General features: G+C 41.9%; 1 protein-coding gene across 1 annotated transcript in view; it reads right to left on the reverse strand.

Annotated features, from left to right (window-relative positions):
* The window catches only part of LOC134431474 (transcription factor RFX3-like), a 142243-nt gene that overhangs the window by 26742 nt on the left and 93984 nt on the right, over positions 1-21517 (reverse strand). Inside the window, exons 10-12 of the mRNA XM_063179485.1 lie at positions 20886-21040; positions 6199-6296; positions 5733-5882 (exon numbers count right to left, since the gene is read on the reverse strand). Coding sequence (XP_063035555.1) covers positions 5733-5882; positions 6199-6296; positions 20886-21040 — 403 coding nt within the window. The remainder of the gene's footprint in view (positions 1-5732; positions 5883-6198; positions 6297-20885; positions 21041-21517) is intronic.

The raw sequence follows: 21517 nt of genomic DNA on the forward strand, positions 1-21517 counted from the left end.
GAAGTCCATTCAAAACTCTTAACATTCTATGATTCTATGATTAAAGGGGCCCTGCCATCAGCCAGGTGGAGGAAAGGGACAATCAAATCTATTGCACTGTGTGGATCCCATGGCCTGGTACATCAGACCCACAAGAGTATAAGACTTTAGTTGACACTGGTGCACAGTGTACCCTGATGTCATCAAGATACGTAGAAGCAGAATCCATCTCTATTTCTGGGGGATGGAGGATCCCAACAGCTGACTGTACTGGAAAATGAAGTGAGCCTGACAGGGAATGAATGGCAAAAACAACCCAGAGGCCCTGTGCATCCTTGGCATAGATTACCTCAGGAGAGGGTATTTCAAGGGCCCAACATGGCATCTGTTGGGCTTTTGGGATAACTGCTGTGGTGTAGCAGGGCATCTCACTCCTCCACAAGAGCTTATCTGTTGTTTGTTAACTGGTCAAATAACTCAAGCAGGACAAGCAGTCTTGTAGTGAGTTATTTTGGTGCCATGGGGTTAACATCAATCTGGCATCTCCCAACTGTCAATACACATCTTACTGTTGAAGTGAGATCTGGAAGATAAGCTGGATTTCTGACCAACAGACACCTCACTTTACGACTATAACAGCCACACCAAACTTTCACAAATCAGAAATCTTCTATACATTTCCCTGGAAATGTGGGGAGCTTCTCCCATAAATAGGGACACCTGCTTCACAGTTACTCCCAAGGGGTTAAGTGAAGGAATCTGTACATTATCATCATTTTGGTGGCAAGTTGCATTTGATTCCTAATCAATACTATTTCTTTTGCTAGTGTTAATATGCTACCTTGATATTGTGCACTGTTTTATGTTATGCTGTAATCTACTAGTAGTTTAGTTTTATACTGTGTATTAAGTAACTCTGATTTAGATCTTTCATCTGTTATTTCTTGTCTGTTTAATAAATAATTTATTTTTATAAATAGACCTGATTCACCATCACTATAACTGGCTGGGCCAGAGTGATTCCTTAAATTTAAACTCCTGCCAAAATCTGAGGCTAAGGCAGGGCTTGTCTGAAGTTCCCACTCATCCCATGACATGTGGAGACATAGGGAATTCAACAGCTGAATCCCTTGTCTCAGAGGACCCTTCTGCTGTGGGGCTCCTGCAGGTCAAAGAACAATGGGTACCAATTGCTACCACAACAGTGCACTGTCAAAAACACTGCAACGACTGGTACTCTGTGACCCCCATTCATGAGATGATTTGTGAACTGGAGAGCCAGGGAGTGCTCAGCAAGACTTGCTCACCCTTTAATAGTCCTATCTGGCCAGTGTGTAAGTGTAATGGAGAGTGGAGACTGGCAGTGGACAATCATGACCTGAACGAAGTCATTCCACCACTGAGTGCTGCTGTGTTGGACATGCTAGAACTTCAGTATGAACTGCAGTCCGAGGCAGCAAAGTGGTGCCACCATCGATATTGCTAATGCATTTTTCTCCATTCCTTTAGCAGCAGAGTGCAGGCCACAGTTTGCTTTCACCTGGAGGGGCGTCCAGTACACCTGGAACCAACTGCCTGTGCTATTGCATACCCCCCTCGCCAGGCCACATTATTATCTGAGAAATGCTCATTAGGAGCCTTCACAAACAGTTCCTCTTGAGCTTATCAAAAACACTGTCTGTTCCCAGGAACCTGTGGTATCTAATGAGCTCCTGTTTTTTAATTAACAGCCTTGGAAACTTATTTTTCTTGCCTGAATAACAATACAAGTGGAATAATATTTTTTAAATCAAGCTTTCAAAGAAAGTTGCTGACCTGAGTTGCAGCCAGAATAGAAAATTATTATGACTAAAGTCCACTCTCTTGTGACCCTATCAACAGTGGTCCTAAGTAAGATTCTTTGAGCTCTCCTGGACTGCAGAAGGCTGTTACCAGCAATGTCCCTCTGAGTAGGGTCTCTCAGAGCCAGCGAACTCTCAAATTTGCTATACTCAGATGATCACTAAATGACAACAATGGATCCTGGGCTGATACCCTCACTCATGAGGAGTCAACCCTTCACCCTCTGAGAAGATGCAATGGCATCTGAAGTGTGTATCTCACTGAATTTGGGGGGATTTTTTCACAGGTACCATCTTTGTACATGCGAGTTTGCATATGCTGTAGCAAATGTACCAGGAATGTTGTTCTCCTAGATTCTCAAGTATTTTAGATTTGTAACTAAGTTAGGACTGCAAGTAAGTTACTGTTGTAGTATAGCAAATTCTATATGAATCCTTTACTAAATTGCTTAACTTATCAATTGAGTTTAAGTACTATTAAGTTTAAATGCTGTTGTTTAAGTTAAATGAAGTGCTGCTCATCAAGTCCAGGGCGAGGTTTATCACTGGAGTCTACTCTGAAGCTTGTGACTCAACAGGAGTGTCTTTCATATTCCTTTTTTACCCTTACCATTTCCTAGCCTCTTGTTTTCCCCTCCTCCTGTCCCAGCCTCCACATAGATAGTTTTGTGTTTATTTTGATTTGGATTAACTGACTTCGGATTTTTGTTTGCTTTTTCTCTGTGTGTTTTAACCATCTAGTAAATAGAAGAGTGAACCTTGCCAATGAACTTTGTCATGATGTGGCTTTTTATATTAAACTTTTGCTGGTGATTAGGTGAACTTAAAACACTCACAACATTGCCCCAGGAGTGGAAATACAGCCCACTATTTGCCATGGACTGATCTAGACTGCACTGGAAAAGGGTGAGGCTCCAAAATACTTACAGTACATTGATGACATCATCCTGTGGGGCAACACAGCAGAGGAAGCTTTTGAGAAAGGGGAGAAGATAATCCAAATCCTCCTGAATGCCAGTTTTGCCATAAAACAAATTAAGGTCAAGGGACCTGCCCAGGAAGTTCAGTTTTTAGGAATAAAATGGCAATATGAATGTCATCAGATTCCAAGGGATATGGTCAACAAAATAGCAGCTATGTTCCCACTGACCAGCTAGAAGGAAACACAGGCTTTCCTATGTGCTGTGAGGTTTTGGAGGATGCATATTCCAGATTACAGTCAGATTGTAAATCCTCTCTATCAAGTGACATGGAAGCAGAACGATTTTAAGTGGGGTCCTGAACAACAAGCTTTTGAACAGGAGATGGTTCATGCAGTAGACCTTGGGCCAATCAGGACAGGACAGGATGTAAAAATGTGCTTTACACCACAGCCAGGGAGAATGATCCTTCCTGGAGCCTCTGTCAGAAAGCACCAGGGCAGACTTGAGGTCAACCTCTAGGTTTTTGAAGCCAGGGATACAAAGGATCTATGGCCTGTTACATCCCAACTGAAAAAGAGATACTATCAGCTTATGAGGGGCTTTGAGCTGCTTCAGAAGTGATTGTCACTGAAGCACAGCTCCTCCTGGCATCCTGACTTCCAATGCTGTCTGGATGTTCAAAGGGAAAGTCCCTTCAACACATCAGGCCACTGATGCTACGTGGAGTAAGTGGGTTGCACTGATCACACAGCAAGCTTGAATAGAAAACCCCAATCGCCCAGTAATCTTGAAAGTCATCATGAACTGGCCTGAAGGTCAAAATTTTGGACTATCGGAGGAAGAGGAGGAGAAGGTAACACATGCTGAGGAGGCTCCACCATATAATCAGCTACCAGAAAATGAAAAGTGATACAGTCTCTTCACTGACAGTTCCTGCCCTATTGTAAAGCTCCATTGAAAACAGAAAGCTGCCATATGGAGTCCTACATGGTGAGTTGCAGAAGTTATTGAAGGACAAGGTAGATCAAGGCAAGTTGCACCTCAAGGAGATTTGATTTTTGGGTGGGAACAGTCTGCAGTGTTGAATTGTATAATACTGGTTGCTGAATGATACTGCCACTGTATGTCATAACTACCATGGACAATGAGGATGGAGTGCTTCAGATACACCAGTCCTGATGCAGCTTTCAACCAGCCAACAGCACACCAGCTCTCTTGCCCTGGAAGACATCTAGGATGGAAAGAACCTACAGTCATGGACTAAATGAACTCAACAGACATCTTGGAGAGATGGCCATTGACTCTGGCAATGACACCTGTGATTGTGCATATATGTGTGTGTGTATATATATATATATATATATGAGGGGGCATGTCTAGGACCTGGAGGCTGTTCTATACTATCTCATGTAATTTTCCAGGAATGGGAAAAGGAGTCCCTTCCAGGTCAGGGTAGTGTGGCAGAGGTCAAGTATTGTTGGGCTCCATTTGGTGTAGTGGTGAACATTTCCATGTAAATTGCTCACCTCTCTTATACACTTTTGGTATTAATATTGTTGCTGTTACTGTTTGTTTTCTTATCTCATTGCTGTTTCTAGTAAATTGTTCTTATCTCAACCCATTTTTTTTACCTTTTGTACTTCCAATTCTCCTCTCCATCCTGACACGGAGAGGGGAAGAGTGAGTGAGTGAGTGGCACATGGTCTGGGGTGTTTCAGTAGGAACACTAAACTGGGGAATACCATTCCTAAACCATGACAAAGCACTTAAGGCCAAATATAATTTCTGTTACATTTTTTAATCACCTCACTTTAAAAGACCTTTCTTTTATAGGCAAAAAAGGATTGTTGTGCTTATCCACAGTCTGCGATATATTACTCATTGTCTAATGAGTAATATAAATAGCACACAATTGGACAAACACAGTCTACATGCAATAAAGAGCAATTCACAGTATTATCATGGAATATGACTATAATAAATTTTAAAGTTTTAATAAGACCAATATGGATACTTCTGTTAAATGGAAAAAACAATATTGATTTAACAAAGACCATATTCTTAAACTCTAGCTATCACATGCCAAGTTAACATCTCAACTTTCATTAACTCTATATCTTACCACAGAACAATTTTTAATATACCATATATTTGGTTACACACTAAATCTTAGGTAGTTTACACACTCTTATGCAATATAACTATATTGTGTTAAATGTTATTTATACAAAGACCTTTGCAACAAACAAAAAGAATTCAACTGTGCTAGTGAAGTTCTGAACTTCTTTTAAGTTAAAATGTTTTAAAATATTTGTTAATGAAAGAAGACAAATGTATGACTACCAGTAATCTGGGCCATGAAAGTTAGTTGAGCAACAAAAGAAAAAACTTGTTTCTTCTAAGCAGAAGAAAGAGATAAAAAGGAAACCTTTTTCTACACCAAATGAAAAATAAATTGATGTTTTACAGATAACTGGAAACTAGTTCTAACCATTTACTTAGGAAAGGTTGGAAATGTAAACACAAACAATTAAAGAAAGTATGCTAATGATATTGTATTTTAAATAAAAATATGAAACATATTAAAATAATTAAACCATCTGTACTAGAAATAGTGCTTTATGATCAGTATTTTTCAATGAAAGATCAGAAGCTATGCTGTCCAAGATTTCATCTTCAGGTATTGTTCATGCTGTTCATTCTAACACATGTAGTCTACACTTTCATCTGCATTAAATAAAAACTGGCAGAATGCATGGTCTGAAGGATAAGAAGCCTTCAGAGAAAATGGAAACAGGTAATGTTTCTGAGGTTCTATTTTTCTTATGGCCAAAGCAGAAACTGGAAAGTTTTGACTGAATCACTGTATATATATATAGATCAGGAAAATGTTCCCACTTTTCTTGATAAAATAAGAACTAACAATAAATTTTTTTTACATGTGTGGAAATAATTATTTTTTAAGTCTGGGTTTTAAAGTTAAAGGTACCTGTACATTGGCAAAATCCACACGGTTGAGATCACTGAGCATCTGGTTGATCTGAGAAGTGTTCTGAAGCACAGCCCGAGCTGCCTGAGCCAGGTGATTGAGAGATGTGTATCTTCTCAAAGTCTGGGCAAAGGCACTTACAGTGGCAACCTATGAAGAAATCCATTTATCTTAACACATTGTATTATCAACCAATCTTCTGTTTTGTCTATTTTAATTCTAAAATTGCTGTATTAATTTATGAGCCCTCAGATATTGCAATTTACATATAATGGAACAAATACAGTTTTTCCTATGATTTATTTTTGGCAAAACAAAGTTATTTCCAACCCCATGGTTCATGTTTGAAGTTTAACCTAAATATGACATTTAGCATAAAAGTTAAAATGCTGCTATTTTTAGATCTTGAATGACATCTAGTGTACAATTGCAGAAAGAGAAGAAAACTACAGTCATCTTTGTTTACCTTGCTTTGTATCATTCTCTGTGGAATATTGTTCATGGCACTGGAAAGCCAACCTTCAAGGCTTTTTGCAAAATTGCGAATGGCCTGAGTCAAGGCACCTAAACATTAAAGAATAAAAATAAGATTAAAAAGATGGCAAGGTGTCTCTCTTGAAACCTTTTGCATCTTCAGTATTTAAATATTCCACATTGAGAACTACTGCATTTATTGGCTCAGAGACTTATCCAGTTAGGTTTGGATCCCTATCATTACAAAAAGTATGTTGATAAGCTGTAGTAAGTTCAGTAGAGGGCCACTGACATGGTCAGGGAGCTGGAGCACATACCTTATGAGGTGAGGCTGAGGGAACTAGGTTTTTCAGCCTGAAATAGAGAAAGTTTAGGGAGGACCTAATACCTACAAGGTATCAAGAACAGACTCAGCCTCTTCACAATGATGCATGGCAGGAGGGGGATAAACACTGGGCATAAACTGAAAAAGAGTGATCCTGACTTGATAGAAATTTTTTCACCTTGAGGACAGTTAAGCAGTGCCAATTCATGGCCCTTCATTGGACTCTGTTCAGTATGTTCATCTCACTCTTGTACTGGGGAGACCAGAACTAAATACAGGACTCCAGGTATACAGCACTCAAATGGTGCTGAATAAAGGGGAAGGATCGCCTACCTGGACCTACTGACGACATTTTGTCTAATACAGCCCAGGATACCACTAGCCCTCTTTTGAAGCAAGGGCACCTGCTGGCTCATGTTCAACTTGGTGTCCACCAGGACTCACTGGTCCTTTTCTGCAAAGCTGCTTTTCAGTTGGTTGGCCCCCTTGGCATGTACTGGCACGTGGGATTGTTCCTCCCCAGGGGCAGGACTTGGCACTTCCCCTTGTTGAACTGTATGAGGTTCCTGTCAGCCCATTTCTCCATCCTGTCGAGGTCCCTCTGGATAGCAGCACAACCTTGTGATGCATCAGCCACTCTTCAGTTTATTCAGCATAAACAGAACATGACGATTGGGGATAAAAGCATCATATAGTCAGCCTAGGACAGTCATCAACAAACTTGCTGAGGGTATGCTCTGCTACATCATCCAGATCACCAATAAAGACATTGAACAGTGTTGGACCCAGTACTGACTTCTGGGGTACACTGTTATTTACTGGACTCCAACTAGACTTTGTGCAACTATAACTATGGGATTCTCTGGAGTGCTGCAATGGATAAATACAGAATCTTTAGGGGAAACAAGACAAAAAGGTGCTATATATGAAAGAGGAGCTGCAATGCATAGAGCTTTGCCGAGGGATGGATGATAAGCCAGTTCAGACCTTAAGGGTCCAGGTTAGATTACATAACAACATGGGTGATGTTGTGGGTATCTGATACAGCCTACCTCATAAGGAAAAAGTACATGAAGTCTTGTGGTGGCTTGACCTTGGCTGACTGCCAGGTGCTCACCAAGCTGCTCTATCACTCTCCCTTTTCAACAGAACAGTGGAGAAAAATACAAAGAAATGCTCATGGGTCAAGATAAGGACAGGGAGATCACTCAGCAGTTGCCAACACAGGCAAAATAGACTCAACTTGGGGAAATAAATTGAATTTATTGCCAATCAGAGTTGGAGAGAGATATAAGAACAAATCTAAAAAATAACTTCCTCCAACCCTCACTTCTTTCCAGGAACAACTTAACTCCCAACTCTTCTACCTCCCAAGTGGCCCAGGGCAACAAGAAACGGGGATTGCACACAGTTCATAACACTGTCTCTGCCTCTCCTTCCTCCTCACGCTCTTTTCCTGCTCCAATATGGGGTCTCACCCATGGGATACAGTCCTTCGTGACCTTGAACATGAATCCTTCCCATAGGCTGCAGTTCTTCACAAACTGCTCCAGCATAGATCTTTTCTATAGGGTGAAGTCCTACAAAAACAGACTGTTCCAGAATTTGTCTCCTCACAAGGTCACAGGTTTGTAAGAGATGGTCTGAAGTTTCCCTCTTTTGCCTCATGACCGTCGCAAGGACAGAGACTGGGACCCTGAAGACCCTGACTGGAGTTCTGGCCTGGTTGAGGTGGATGCTCGCCAAGTGATTGTTTGCAGCTGTGTCTATAGTGCCACCATGGTATACTGCTTTCTAGCAGGGCCTGGCTGTGGGAACTCAGCACAGCAGTCCTGATGTGCGGAGTCACCGAGACAACCCGTGGGGGGCTCAGAGGTCCTGGAACGTTGCCAGAAGTGTTTGGTGGTTAGACTTTGACCCTGCACAGGACGCAACAGCTGTATGAGGATGGGAGGATCACACGGGGATAAATGGTGAAGAGATAGATTAATTATAGTGTGAAACACAGGTTTTGGAATTTCGGTACAGGGGGGTTTTTAAGGGACAAGATGGAGGAATTAGGGCGTGTCCTGTCCTTCTTCTTCTTCTTGTCATCCATCTCCAGTGGTGGTGGTGGCACTTTGGGATTGGTTCTTACTGAATGTGCACTTGTCAATAAGGGTGAAAGGTATTGGGGGGAAAAGGTAAATGTCTTATACGTAGTTTTTAGTATAAAGATAAGTGACCGCCCCGAGGGCAGTCAGTGTGCTCATGGCTGGCTTGCTGTGCGGACCTCTGTCGGGCCGGGGGAAAATATTGTAGATAAGAATTAATAAACAACACTGAAGACCGAAAAATCTGAAGACTCCTTTCGTCCTTTGGAGTGCGGGCTGCCCCAAGGCTATCCTGAGCCTTTCCAGGCCATTGGAACAGCCGAGGAACGGGACACCTGGCAAAGGGGCAACTCGACCTATATGCTTGCACCGGCTTCATGACAGTAGCCCATGAATTTCCCCATCTCTTGGCCAAATGAACTTTCTGAGGTAACTTTGGTGGTCCCCCATGGAAAATCCTTCATCTGTTTCACGACCACCGTGGCAAACGGAGATTGAAGCTCCCTCCCAAGGACTGAGACTGAGACCCTTATAATTCTGACACAGGGGCGCTGGCCTGACTGAAGCGGGATGTCTGCCAAGTGTTACCTGCAGATGTGGTCTGGACCAAGAAAACAATGGCTCCCACTCACTGCTGAGATTGAGTTATCCTGTTTCAGAACATGGGCTGTCTGTAACCGTTTTCAATAGACTTATTCTTCATTGTCTTTTACCTGTTCCCCCCTCAACGGAGGACTGTAATAGACCCCTGAGTTAACCAAGACCTCGAGATTCTCCCCGACGTGACAAGGTGGATCTATTGGCTGGTCCACAAGGATTTCGTCTCTATGTCTGGTAGCTATACCCCTTTCCCCCTCTTTCTCTCTCTCTCTCTATCCTTTATCTCTTTTCTAATCCCTCTATTGCATTTGCTGTGGGGACTCAATAAAAGGTGCATTTGTTTTCATTAATACTGAAATCTCCTTTGTGTTGTTTTTTGCACTCTGAGATCAGTTAATGAACCATCACAACCCCACTTATATGAGCAGATTGTGACAAGGTTCCAGCAGAAAACCTGCTCTAGCATGAGCTCCTCTCCATGGGACCACTGCTCATGACAGGACCCTGCTCTGGCACGGGCTCTCTATGGGCTGCAGCTTCCTTTGGGGTATGCCCACCTGCTCTCGTGTGGGATCCTCCATGGGCTGCAGGATGACAATGTGCTTCACCATGGTCTTCCCCATGGGCTGCAGAGAAATCTCTACTCCAGCAACAGGAGCACATTCTCCCCTCCTTCACTGACCTTCATGTCTGCAGAGTTGTTTCTCATATATTCTCACTCCTCTCTCCTGGCTGCTGCTGTGACCCATTTTTTTACTCTTTTTTGAAATATGTTACCACAGAGATGTTACTAATGTCTCTGGTTTAGGCTTTGGCCAGCTGCAGGTCCATCTTGGAGCCAGCTGAAAGTGTCTTTTTCTGACATGGGGACAGCTTATGGTATCTTCTCATAGAAGACATTTGTGCACCCCCCACCTCTACCAAAAGCTTGCTATGTAAAGCCAATACAGGTCTCCTTCAGGTACCTGGAATAAGTTTCATGTTTACAGGCTCCAGTTTTGATGAGGGACTTGAACAGCAGAGCTGTCCCTATCTGCTAGAGAGACAACAAAGCAGAGCAAAAGCAACCCAAGAAGACAGTTGAACAGTGCAACTGGTCACCCAGACAGCTTTGTGTAGCTTCCATCCTTAGATGTTTTCAAGACCTGACAGGGTAAAGCCCTGAACAAACAAGTCTGAATTCAGCATTGACCGTGCTTTGAGCAGGAGGTTGGACTAGAGACCTCCTGAGGTACCTTCCAACCTGAATTATTCTTTGATTCTATATTGTGTAATAATTATTTAGTTTCTGATTTAACAAACAGAACTGACCATTTCACCTAAGACCCCTTCAAAAAACTTATGATCAGCAGTGAAAATTCCTTTTGGCATTCCTACAGGTACATCAGTAATTGTAACAACTGTTTCCTATCTTCTGAAAACTTTCATAATGAATTTTCTGCCATAAATTTTTTGCCTTCAGTGCTTTTGCTTTTAAAGAGCAAAACCCCACAGGACACAGCAATTATTGCACTAGTTCAGTTTCCTCAAGTAAGCTTGAAGTACCCTGAACCATTGCCAACATGTTTTTCTTTTAGTTCTGAAGAACAAAATGCAATGTGCAATGCTCAATGACGGTATCAATAAGGAATATATAAGAATGTATTAAACAAACAAGGTAGAATTGCTCATACTGGTGTGAAAATTTGGTGGTGGAGAATGAATGCTGCTACAGTAATAAAGAAGAAAAAAAAACAAACAGAAAAGGGAAATATTACTATCTATAAGTGATTTTGTTTTTATTACATCAAAGAAGAAACAGTGGAAATAAAACAGTGAATTTTGTTTATGAGGCAAAAGAGCACTTTTGGTAGAGTAAGAATTAATTGCTCATGGAAGTCACCTAATATGAGAAATGTCCTTTTTCAGCTTGAGTAATTGATGAATCCTGTACATAAAAACTTCTTCTAGCAAAGTTAGCCAATTTGCTTTAAAAAGAAAGAAATATTTTATATTTTAAAGCATTATTTTCTTCAAATTTATAGTGATAACTGGTTTGTGTAACTGTCCCCAAATGTGAAAGCTCATATGAAATTTAATTTGGACTTATAAAACTTCTGAATTAGCTCCATGGAATGGGCTTTTTCTTTTTTCTTTCTTGAGGTTTCCAGGCAAAGAGTAAACACTCTTTTTCACTGTCAATCATTTAACCCACATGTTTCTACACTAACATTTTTGTATGCACTTGCTAATTAACAAAGCATTCACTCATGTTTATTTATTACCTGCAGAACAAAAAAAAAGCTCATTCAGATAGTTTGCAAAGTGTTACTAAACACACATTAAATGATACAGCAAAAAACGTTAAAAGGAAAACATGTATTTTTGTATAAGCCTTCAAAAGCTTGTGTTTCCCATCTGAAATAGTTCTTCTACATAAATAACAAGATTTTGCATTCTTTCTGGTATTTGTAATTGCTGAAATTGACAGATACAACATGAAAAATATCTTGAACATAACTTCTCTGTCTGGAAGAGGAACTCCCAAACAAGTTTGGTGCTATCCATCCTGTCACTTGTGAAGAGATAATAAGGCCATTCTCAGGGGAAAGGATCTATTGCCATTAATACGCAGTGGCTCTGGTCTTTTGCTAGAATCATAAGATAATAAATTTTGCTCCTGACTGAAGTATAAAATGTTTGGACTCTTTTTAAACAAAGAAATGGGGCTTTTTCCCACACAGTAGTTTTTCATTTATTTTGTGGACACTGAAATGTTTTCACAACAATTTCAATTAATCAAATTTTACTTAGAGCTTGCTTTTCACAAGGTTTTCTTCACTATTAATTTATTTTATGGTAATATTTATTAGGAAGTTATGTGAAAGAGTAGGTTTCCCCAAATACTTGTCCTAGGGTGATGTTATGATGCTTGTATCCCCATTCGCGTGTTCTGTTTATGCTGGATATTATGTTCTGTGCCTTCAAGACTGGCTCTGAAGAGCAAATGTTTTGCTTTGGTTTTGTTATCAGCCTGCTCCCCCATGGCTGGCAGGATACAGAGATGGGGCAGTACATAGTGCGGCTTTTGCTTTTTGCTTGGCTTTTTGCTTTGCTCTTGCTTTTTGCTTTGCTCCTGCTTTGCTCTTGCTTTTTGCTTCTGCTCATTAGTTTAGCTAAGCAGTCTGAATTTTTCCCTGGACTGTTTTTCCTTTCCCTTTTTTGGAACCACTTGAACCTGCTCTGGACTGGGACCTGGGAAACACCGAGAGTTTGCACCTTGTGGCCTGCAGCAGCTATTCCCAGCACCAGAGGGACTGACAACAGAGCGATCACTCCCAAGAGAGACTTTCTGAATTTGTCATCTTTTTCAGAGCAGTGAAAGAGTGTTGTCATCCGGTATTGTTCATTTTGTGTGCTGAGGGGTGCTTTGCCTGTTAAATAAACAGGTTTTTTCCATTTGTCTCCGAGGAATCCTTCCCGAACCGGTTGGAGGGAGAGGCCGTGTGGGTTTGCTTTCTGGAGGGGCCCCCTTTGGAGGTTTTCTCCCAAATTTTGCCCTAAACCAGGACATACTGAAAATCAGGAAAAGAAAAAAAGATGAAACTCAAAAATAGAATTATCAGTTTGCATCCTTGTCCTCAGCAATGGTGTTAATGTGTCACGGGGTACCACTTTCAGCCATCAGAGCAACTATCCCTATAAAGTCAGAGGCCTCAATCCAGACCAAACTTCTGAGGGAAGATGCAGCTGAGTACAGCAAGTGCTTGGGGTCTCTTGCTGAGGCTGAGGCAGAGTGGGACAGTTTCCTTGCCTGCAGAAGGTGTGCAGTGGAACAGGACCTGTGTTGCCAAGGAAGTGCAGGAAGAGGTCAGCAGACTGTGCAGTATCAGAGAAGGTGAGAAAGAGATCTAGTGGATCTTTTTAAAGACCCTGCAGCCTGAAGTCTCAGCTGTATTGAAGGAGAATCAGGTGGTCTGTGCTAATTGGATTATGAAATAGCAAAGGCTGGAAGCCTATGACTTCTGGAAACAGAAAGAAGGCTCCTGCTTCACTTGCATATCTCCAACAAAGAACAGATGCAGTACCCTCACAGCAGATGAGGGTCTGGCAACTTTGTCCAAGAGCTAGTTAAGCCTGAGCCATGCAGCAGCACCAGAAGGAAGTGATAACTGATAATGGGAGACTCCATGCTATGGGAATTGGGGCCCATATCTGCCAACCTGACCTGCTGTGTTGGAAGATTTACTGCTTGCTGGGGGTTGGATCTGGGATGCTGCAGTGATGTTGACAAGGTTTGTGCAACCCTCGGATTATTACTCCTTGCAAATTTTATGTGGACACCAATACTGCCAGAGGAGACCTGGAGCATATAAGTGTGACTACATGCATCTAGGGGCAATGGTCAAGGGTATGGGGGCCCAGGTAGTTTCCTCATTGGTCTTTCCAGTGAAAAGCAAGAGCTTGAGGGGGAATGGAAGTATCCTGTGGATCAACAGTTGCTTGCCCAGCTGGCAATGACAATCGGCATTTGTATTTTATTACTGTGGGGACCCTTCTTTAAAGATTGAAGACTGTTAGAGATGGGATCCACCTGACCAAGTGGGGCAAAACTATCTTTACCAACAGGCTGGCCAACCTGGTGAGGAGAACTTTAAACTAGAAATAACGGGGAATGGAGATGATGACCCACAGTCAAGTGAAGGAGTACTGGAATGAGTTGGTAAGCAGAGTGTTATGGAAAAGAGAGAGCTTGTAATTGGCAAAACAGAGATGAAAAGGAGACTGCTGGACCAAATTCTTACAAACAAGGAAACTTTTCTTACAATTCTTACAAACTGTTGGTGATATGAAGGTTGGGGGGAGTCTGAGCTGCATTAACCATGAGATGGTGGAGTTGACTATACTGAGAGGATGGAAAAAGGAAAATGGCAGGATAACAACTCCAAATTTCAGGAGAGCAGACTTTGGCCTGTGCAGAGACCTGCTTGGAAGAATCCCATGGAAGACGGTCCTGGAGAGCACTCTGGATCTAGGAAACCTGTTTGATATTCAAAGATCACCTCCTCCAAGCTCAAGAATAGTCCATCACAATGAGCAGGAAATCAAGCAAACGTGACAGGTCTGCATGGATGAACAAGGAGCTCATGACTTAACTCAAACATGAAAAGGAAGCACACAGGAGCTGCAAAAAGGGGCAAGTGACCCAGGAGGAATGCAGAGACACTGGCCAAGTATGCAGAAATGGGGTTAGGAAAACCAAACTGGAGTTGAAACTGAGGAGCAACATTAAGGGTTTCTACAGGTACATCAGCAGAAAAAATGAAGACCAGAGAAAACGGCCTGGTGCTGAATGGGAGCAGGGAACCTAATGACAAAGGCTGAGGTACAGGATGCCTTCTACACTTGAGTCTTTACTGGTAAGGACTACCTTCAGAAATCTGAAGCCTCTGAAACCAGAAGAAAAGTCTGCAGCAAAGAAAACTTGTCTTCAATAGAGGACGAGCCAGTTAGGAAAACATTTAAAAAATTAGAGAGGCATAAGTCCATGGCCCTGATCGGTGCACCCATGAGTGCTGAGGGAGCTGGCTGATTTCACTGTGAGGCCACTCTCAATTATCTTTGAATGGTCATGGTGATCAGGGAAAGTTCATAAAGACTAGAAGAAAGCAAATAACCATGTCCCTAAGTGCCACATCTATTTGTCTTTTAAATACCTTTTAAAACTAACCAGAACTTGTGGGTCCCTAAGCCCTCAAAGCAGATTCTGAGGGTACTCTGCTACATATCTCCCTTAATAGCTTAGTTTGCTTTCTTAAAGTCCAGTGTAACAACTCTGCTGATGTTTTTTTCTCACTACACTAAAAATTTTAAACTCAAACATTGCATGATCATAGAATCATTAAGATCATTGAGTCCAACTGTTGATCACTGTGGGCAAGACAGCCACCAACCATCACATCTCCCAAGAGTCCTTCTCTAGTCACAAACAAGTCTAGGAGGGCATCTTTCCTAGTTGGCTCACAGAGTACTTGTAACAAGAAGTTACCTCCCACAACCTTCAAGACTTCCCAAGGCCTGCTCATCACAGCAGAATGATATTGCCAGCTGATATCTGGGAAGTTGGAATCTCTCATAAGGATGTGGGCTACTGATCCAGAGATTTCTCCTAATTGCTTACAGAAGAACTCATCACTGCTTACATCCTGGCTGGGAGATCAGTAATAAACACTCACTATAATATCTCCTTTGTTTTCCATCCCCTTAAGCCTCACTCAGAGGCTCTCCACTACATCACTGCCAACTGTAAGGGCTGTACAATCAAACCTCTTCCTTACATATAGTGCCACATGTCCATCTCACCTGCCCTGCCTATCCCTCCTAAACAGCCTGTAGCCCTTCATCCCAGCATTCCAGTTGTGGGACTCATTCCACCTAGCAAATATAGCACTACCTGCTATATCAGTTAGACATACTCAAGTCTATGGGACTTGATGGGATCCACCCAAGGTGGAATGTTTTGGAGCAGATCACCCCTACAAAGAGGGGTCTGGACAGGCTAAATTGATGGACTGAGGTGAATTGTATGAGGTCCAGCAAGGCCAAGTGCCAGGTCCTGCACCTGGGTCACAACCCCATTCAGCACTACAGGCTTGGGGAAAGCAGGTGGAAAGCTGCCCAGCGGAAAATAACCTGGAGGTGTTGGCCAATAGCCAGCTGAACATGAGCCATCAGTGTGCCCAGATGGCCAAGAAGGCCATGTATCGGAAATAGTGCGGCCAGCAGGACCAGGGAAGTAATTGTCCCTCTCTACTGGGCACTGGTGAGGCCACACCTCGAGTACCGTGTCCAGTTCTGGACCCCTCACTACAGAAAGGACATTGAGGTTCAGGAGCAAGTCCATAGAAGGACAAGGAAGCAGGTGAAGCATCTAGAGAGTAAGTCATATGAGGTGTGGCTGAGGGAGCTGGGGTTTTTTAGCCTGGAGAAAATGAAGCTCAGGGATGATCCTATCACTCTCTACAACTACCTGAAAGGAGGTTGTAGTGAGGTGGAGCTTGGCCTCTTCTCCTAGTCAACTAGCGACAGGATGAGAGGACATAGTCTCAAGCTGCACCAGGGGAGGTTTAGGCTGGACATCAGGAAGAATTTCTTCACAGAAAGGGTTGGTAAGCATTGGAATGGACTGCCCAGGGAGGTGATGGAGTCGCCATCCCTGGAGGTTTTAAAAAAAATGGATGTGACACTTAGTGCTATGGTGTAGTTGACAAGGTGGTGATTAGTTAAATGGTGGACTCAATGTTAGAGGTCTTTTCCAACCTAAATGATTCTATGATTCTGTAATAATATTTATAACACACAGATGTTTTGGTATTTCCCAAGTAGAGCTTACCCTAAGTCAAGGACTTTTCAGTATCTCATGCTCTGCTAGTGAGGTGCAGAAAAAGCTGTGAGGAAGCATGACTGGAACAGGAGACCTGAACTTTCCAAATGGATATTCCACTCCATAGAAGGTCATGCCCAGGATATAAACTGGAAGGAGTTAGCTGGAAGTGATCAATTGCTGCTCAGGGACAGGCTGCGCATCGGTCAGCAGGTGGAGAGCAATTGTATTGTGCATCACTTGTGTTTCTTGGGTTTTATTTTTTTCTCTCTCTCCTTTTCATTACAATTATTATTATTGTTATTATCATCATTAAAAATATTAGTATTATTATATTTTAATTAGTTTCAATTTTTAAACTGTTCTTAACTCACAAGTTTTACTTTTTTCTGATTGCCCATGCAGCTAGTGGGGGAGGGAGCATATGTGTGGTACTTATTTGCCAGCTGGGGTTAAACCACAACACCATCTAAGTGGCCAGAATATTTTGGGGGACTGTATCAAAGGCCTTACATAAATCCAGGTAGATGACATCTGTAAGCTCTCCCCTTTTCCACTGATGCAGTCACTCCATTGTACAAGGCCACTAGATTAGTCAGACACGATTTGTCCTTGGTGAAGCCATGTCACCTGTGTCTAATGTCCCCCCTGTCATCGATGTAGCTTCCAGGAGGATCTGCTCTGTTAAGGAAACTACCCAGTCTGACCATACACGAGACTCCTTAGAGGTACCAGCTCAGGCTGTTTCTGTGTTGCAGTGCAGTGAATAAATTGCTTTATGGAACGAGACATCTGAGATTGCTATGGGAAACCTGGGGTCGAACTGGTAAGGAAACCTGGTCTGACTGCATGTGAGTGGGGTGTGCAGGGGCTCCCTTCAGCTCACTGGAGCCACCACTGCGAAGAGGCTTTAGTCTCAGCAGTTAAAGTCTCTGACATTTGGAGTGTGACTGCCAGAGACTCTCCTGAATGGTAAGACTGGGAAGTTTCCTTTACATGCTCCACGATCTTACAGGTAACAGGTGAGGCCAACTGGTGCGGTAGTTCCCAAAACCTTGTTTTTACACTTTTTAAAAATGAGTGCAATGTTTCCCTTTTTCCAGTCACTGGTGATGCGGTCTGACTGCCATGACTTCTTAAATGTAATGGAGAATGGCTTGTGAACTACATCAGTTCCTTCAGGACCCTGGCATGCATCTTGTTGGGTCATGGAATCATAGAACTATTTAAGTTGCAACAGACCTCTAAGATCATTGAGTCCAACCATTAACCTAACACTGCCAAGTCCACCACTGAACTATGTTCCTAAGTGCCACAGCTATGTCTTTTAAATACCTCCAGGGATGGTGACTCTAATGCTTGACAACACTTTCAGTGATGAAATTTTTCTTAATATCTACTCTAAACCTCTCCTGGTGCATCATGAGGCCATTTCCTCTTGTCCTACCACTTGTTACTAGGGAGTAGAGACCCCCACCTTGCTGCAAGCTCCTTTCAGGTAGTTGTAAAGAGACATAAGGTCTCCCCCAAGCCTCTTTTTCCCCACACTCCAGCTCCCTCAGCTGCTCCTCATAAGACTTGTGCTCCAGACCCTTTACCAGCTTAATTGCCTGGTTTTGGACACACTCCAGCACCTCAATATCTTCCTTGAAGTGAGGGGCCCAGAAGTGAACACAATATGAGGTGCAGCCTCGCCAGAGCCAAATACAGGGGAACAATCATTTCCCTGGTCCTACTGGCCCCACTATTTCTGACACAAGCTAGGATGTCTTTGGCCTTCTTGGTCACCTGGGCACACTGCTGGCTCATATACTCCCCACATAAACTCATGACATGTTTGTAGCCCTCCTGAGTTTCCTGTCCCTCCTTCCAAAGGTCATAAACTCTTCTTTATTTTTCCCTGAGTTCCAGCCAAAGTTCTCTGTTCAGCCAGGCCAGTCATCTTCCCCGCAGGTTCATCTTTGAACACGTGGGTACAATCTGCTCCTGCGCCTTTAGAATTTCATTCTTGAAGAATGTCCAGTCTTCCTGGACTTCTTAGCCCTTCAGCACTGCCTCTCAAAGGACTCACTCAACCAGTTTCCTAAACAGGCCAGTCTGCTCTCTGCAAGTCCAAGGTAGCAGTTCTGTTGTCACCTCTCTTTACTTGTCTGAGAATCAAAAACTGTCATTACATGATCGCTTTGCCTAAGACATCACCCAGCAGTCCATCACTGTTCACATACAACAGGTCCAGCAGGGCACCTTCCTGAGTTGGCTCACCATCTGTGTCAGGAAGTTCTCTTGCACACACTCCAGGAACCTCCTAGACTGTTTCCTCTCTGCTGTGTGGTATTTTAAGCAGACATCTGATAAGTTGGTCTCCCACGAGAACAAGGGCTAGTGATTATTAAGACTTCTCCCAGCTGTTTATAGAATATTTCATCTGCCTCTTCACTCTGCTTGAGTGGTCTATAACAGACTCCCACAATATCTGTCTTGTTGGCCTTGCCCCTGATTCTTGATTAAACACTCAACCCTATAGACACCATCGTTAAGCTCCAGACAGTTGAGTCAGTCCCTAACATACAGGGCTACCCTACCATCTCTCCCTCCTCGCCTTTCCCTTCTGAAGAGTTTATAGCCATCCATTGCAGCACTCCAGTCATGTGAGTCATCCCACCATGTTTCTGTGACTGTAATTATGTCATAGTTTTCCTGCTGCACAATGGCTTTCAGCTTCTCCTGTCATCCCATGGACTGGTGTATGCTCAGATTCCTCAGGTGGTAACAAATCTGATCTTCTCCCATGATGGGAAGGACTTCTTCCTCCCAGTCCCTACCTTGAATTTCAGGGTCTTGAAAGATGTGGGAAGAGAGATTGCTGGTGTCAGGGCAGTCCCCCAGGAGGATCAGAGCCTGTGAGTGTGATGCTTCCTGTAGCTGAAGTAAGAACACTTCATCAACAGGCTCCCCTTGACTGGGCAGCCTGTAGCAAACACCAACCATGAGGTTTCCTTTGTTGGCTTTTCCCTTATTTTTACCCAAAAGATTTAACCCATTCAGCACTTGTTTTCAAAGACAGCTCTCTCCAGTCAATTTTTTTTTTTACACAGAGGGCAATCCCTCCACCCCTTCTTCCTTGCCAATGCTTTCTGAACAGTTTATAGCCATTGATTGCAGCATTTCAGTTGTGTGATTTGTCCCATTGTTTCAGTGATGGTATTAAATCATAGCTTTCCAGGTGCACAGAGGCTTCCATCTTTTCCTGTCTGTTATCCATCCTGCATGCATTGCTATAGAGGCACTTCAATAGACCTATCAACCTTGTCACCATTTTAGAGGAACACAGCTCTTTTGTGGCATTTTACAGGTGTCTTCCTGTTGGTTCCTAATATTTCTTTTATAAATTCTTTTAATCTTATATGATATATATACATACATATATATATATATATTATATATATATGTTATTATAATTACATTTCAAGATTTAACACAACATACAAAACATGCAATAAATGTTTTTAAAAAGAATTTATCCTTCCTGGAAAACAATTTAAAAATCATTTACTACCAAAAGCAGCCATTAAAAAGTACCATGGATGCTATAAAAGAATGCTCTATTCCTGATAATGGTCAGTTTGCCATAATATCAGAATCAATCAATGAGTCCTTCATACTGGAAATCGAAAATAAACTATAATAGACTGGAACAATAAACAAGTCTTAAGATGTTTGATAGTGTTATGTTGGTTAAATAGGTATCAAAACTGATAAGGTTTTAGAAGCCGCTAATAATACATTAATGTTTAATTATCCAAAAATAAAATGACAAAGTATATACATTTTACTTTTTTTAACAACTAGAACTTATATATAAAAAACTTAAACTAAAGCCTACTGAAGTCAACAGAAAGACTGTCTTGACATTATTGGACTCAGGCTTAGGGCCATAGTACATTCACAGCTGTCAGTTAGACTAGAACTAGTATATTAAAAAAGCCATATTTATCTTTGATAAAAACTTAGAATTAGCAGTAAAAAAGGCATAATTCATAATAAAATATATTCTTAAAAATTCTATAGGCTTTCCTAAATACAATGAAACATCCACTCTGCTTTTCTTTAAATACAATGCTTACATCAACTCCAGTATGCCTTTCTAGTCAACCAAGTTAAGGAAAGATCACACACATACACACATGACATTTAGATCCTTTGAAATCATTTCCAAAAGTTTCATGAGGCACAAAAATCTCACCACATAAAACAAAACAAAAGACAGTCTTATGAAATGTTATCTGTGTTTAACTTACTAGGAATAGGTCTAAGGACATCAGGAATGAGAATCTCCACCAAAGCCTGGTACATCACATGGTCACAGTTACCCATCCATTTCAGAATAGACTCATTTTTGCACAGAGTAATAAGTTTTCCTTTTGGAAGTCGACTTTCTATTTCACTCAGATTGCTGTTGTGAATAAATGTAACAAATGGAAATGCATTTACATACAGATAAGTGCAATCCATTTTGAAATAGATTATTTAATGAAAACTTTATAGATGTTTCTGTTACATCCAATTGAAACTCTAACTTCATCATATGAAACTGGGGGGGAAAATGGCCTCCAAAGTTCTGCTCCAGATCATAAATAATGCAGAGATATGATAAAAATGGTCCTTGCAATTTAAACAGACCAGACAACATATTGTGAAAAGATACTTTGAATCTAGTAATCCAAATGAAAAAAAATAGATGTATACAATCATTTTAAGGCTGCAGTTTGACATATACCAACACCCTATATATCAAATAGCAGACAACACAAATTTAACCTGAAAAACTATTGCTATCAGAAAAGGTTCTTAGCCTATAGGTAAAACTAAGTCTTCTATTGATTTGACTCCTGCTGTTATATAATGATGTTGAACAGTAAGCAAAGATACA

The sequence above is a fragment of the Melospiza melodia genome, chromosome W, assembly GCF_035770615.1.
Source record: "Melospiza melodia melodia isolate bMelMel2 chromosome W, bMelMel2.pri, whole genome shotgun sequence".
Classification (NCBI taxonomy): domain Eukaryota; kingdom Metazoa; phylum Chordata; class Aves; order Passeriformes; family Passerellidae; genus Melospiza; species Melospiza melodia.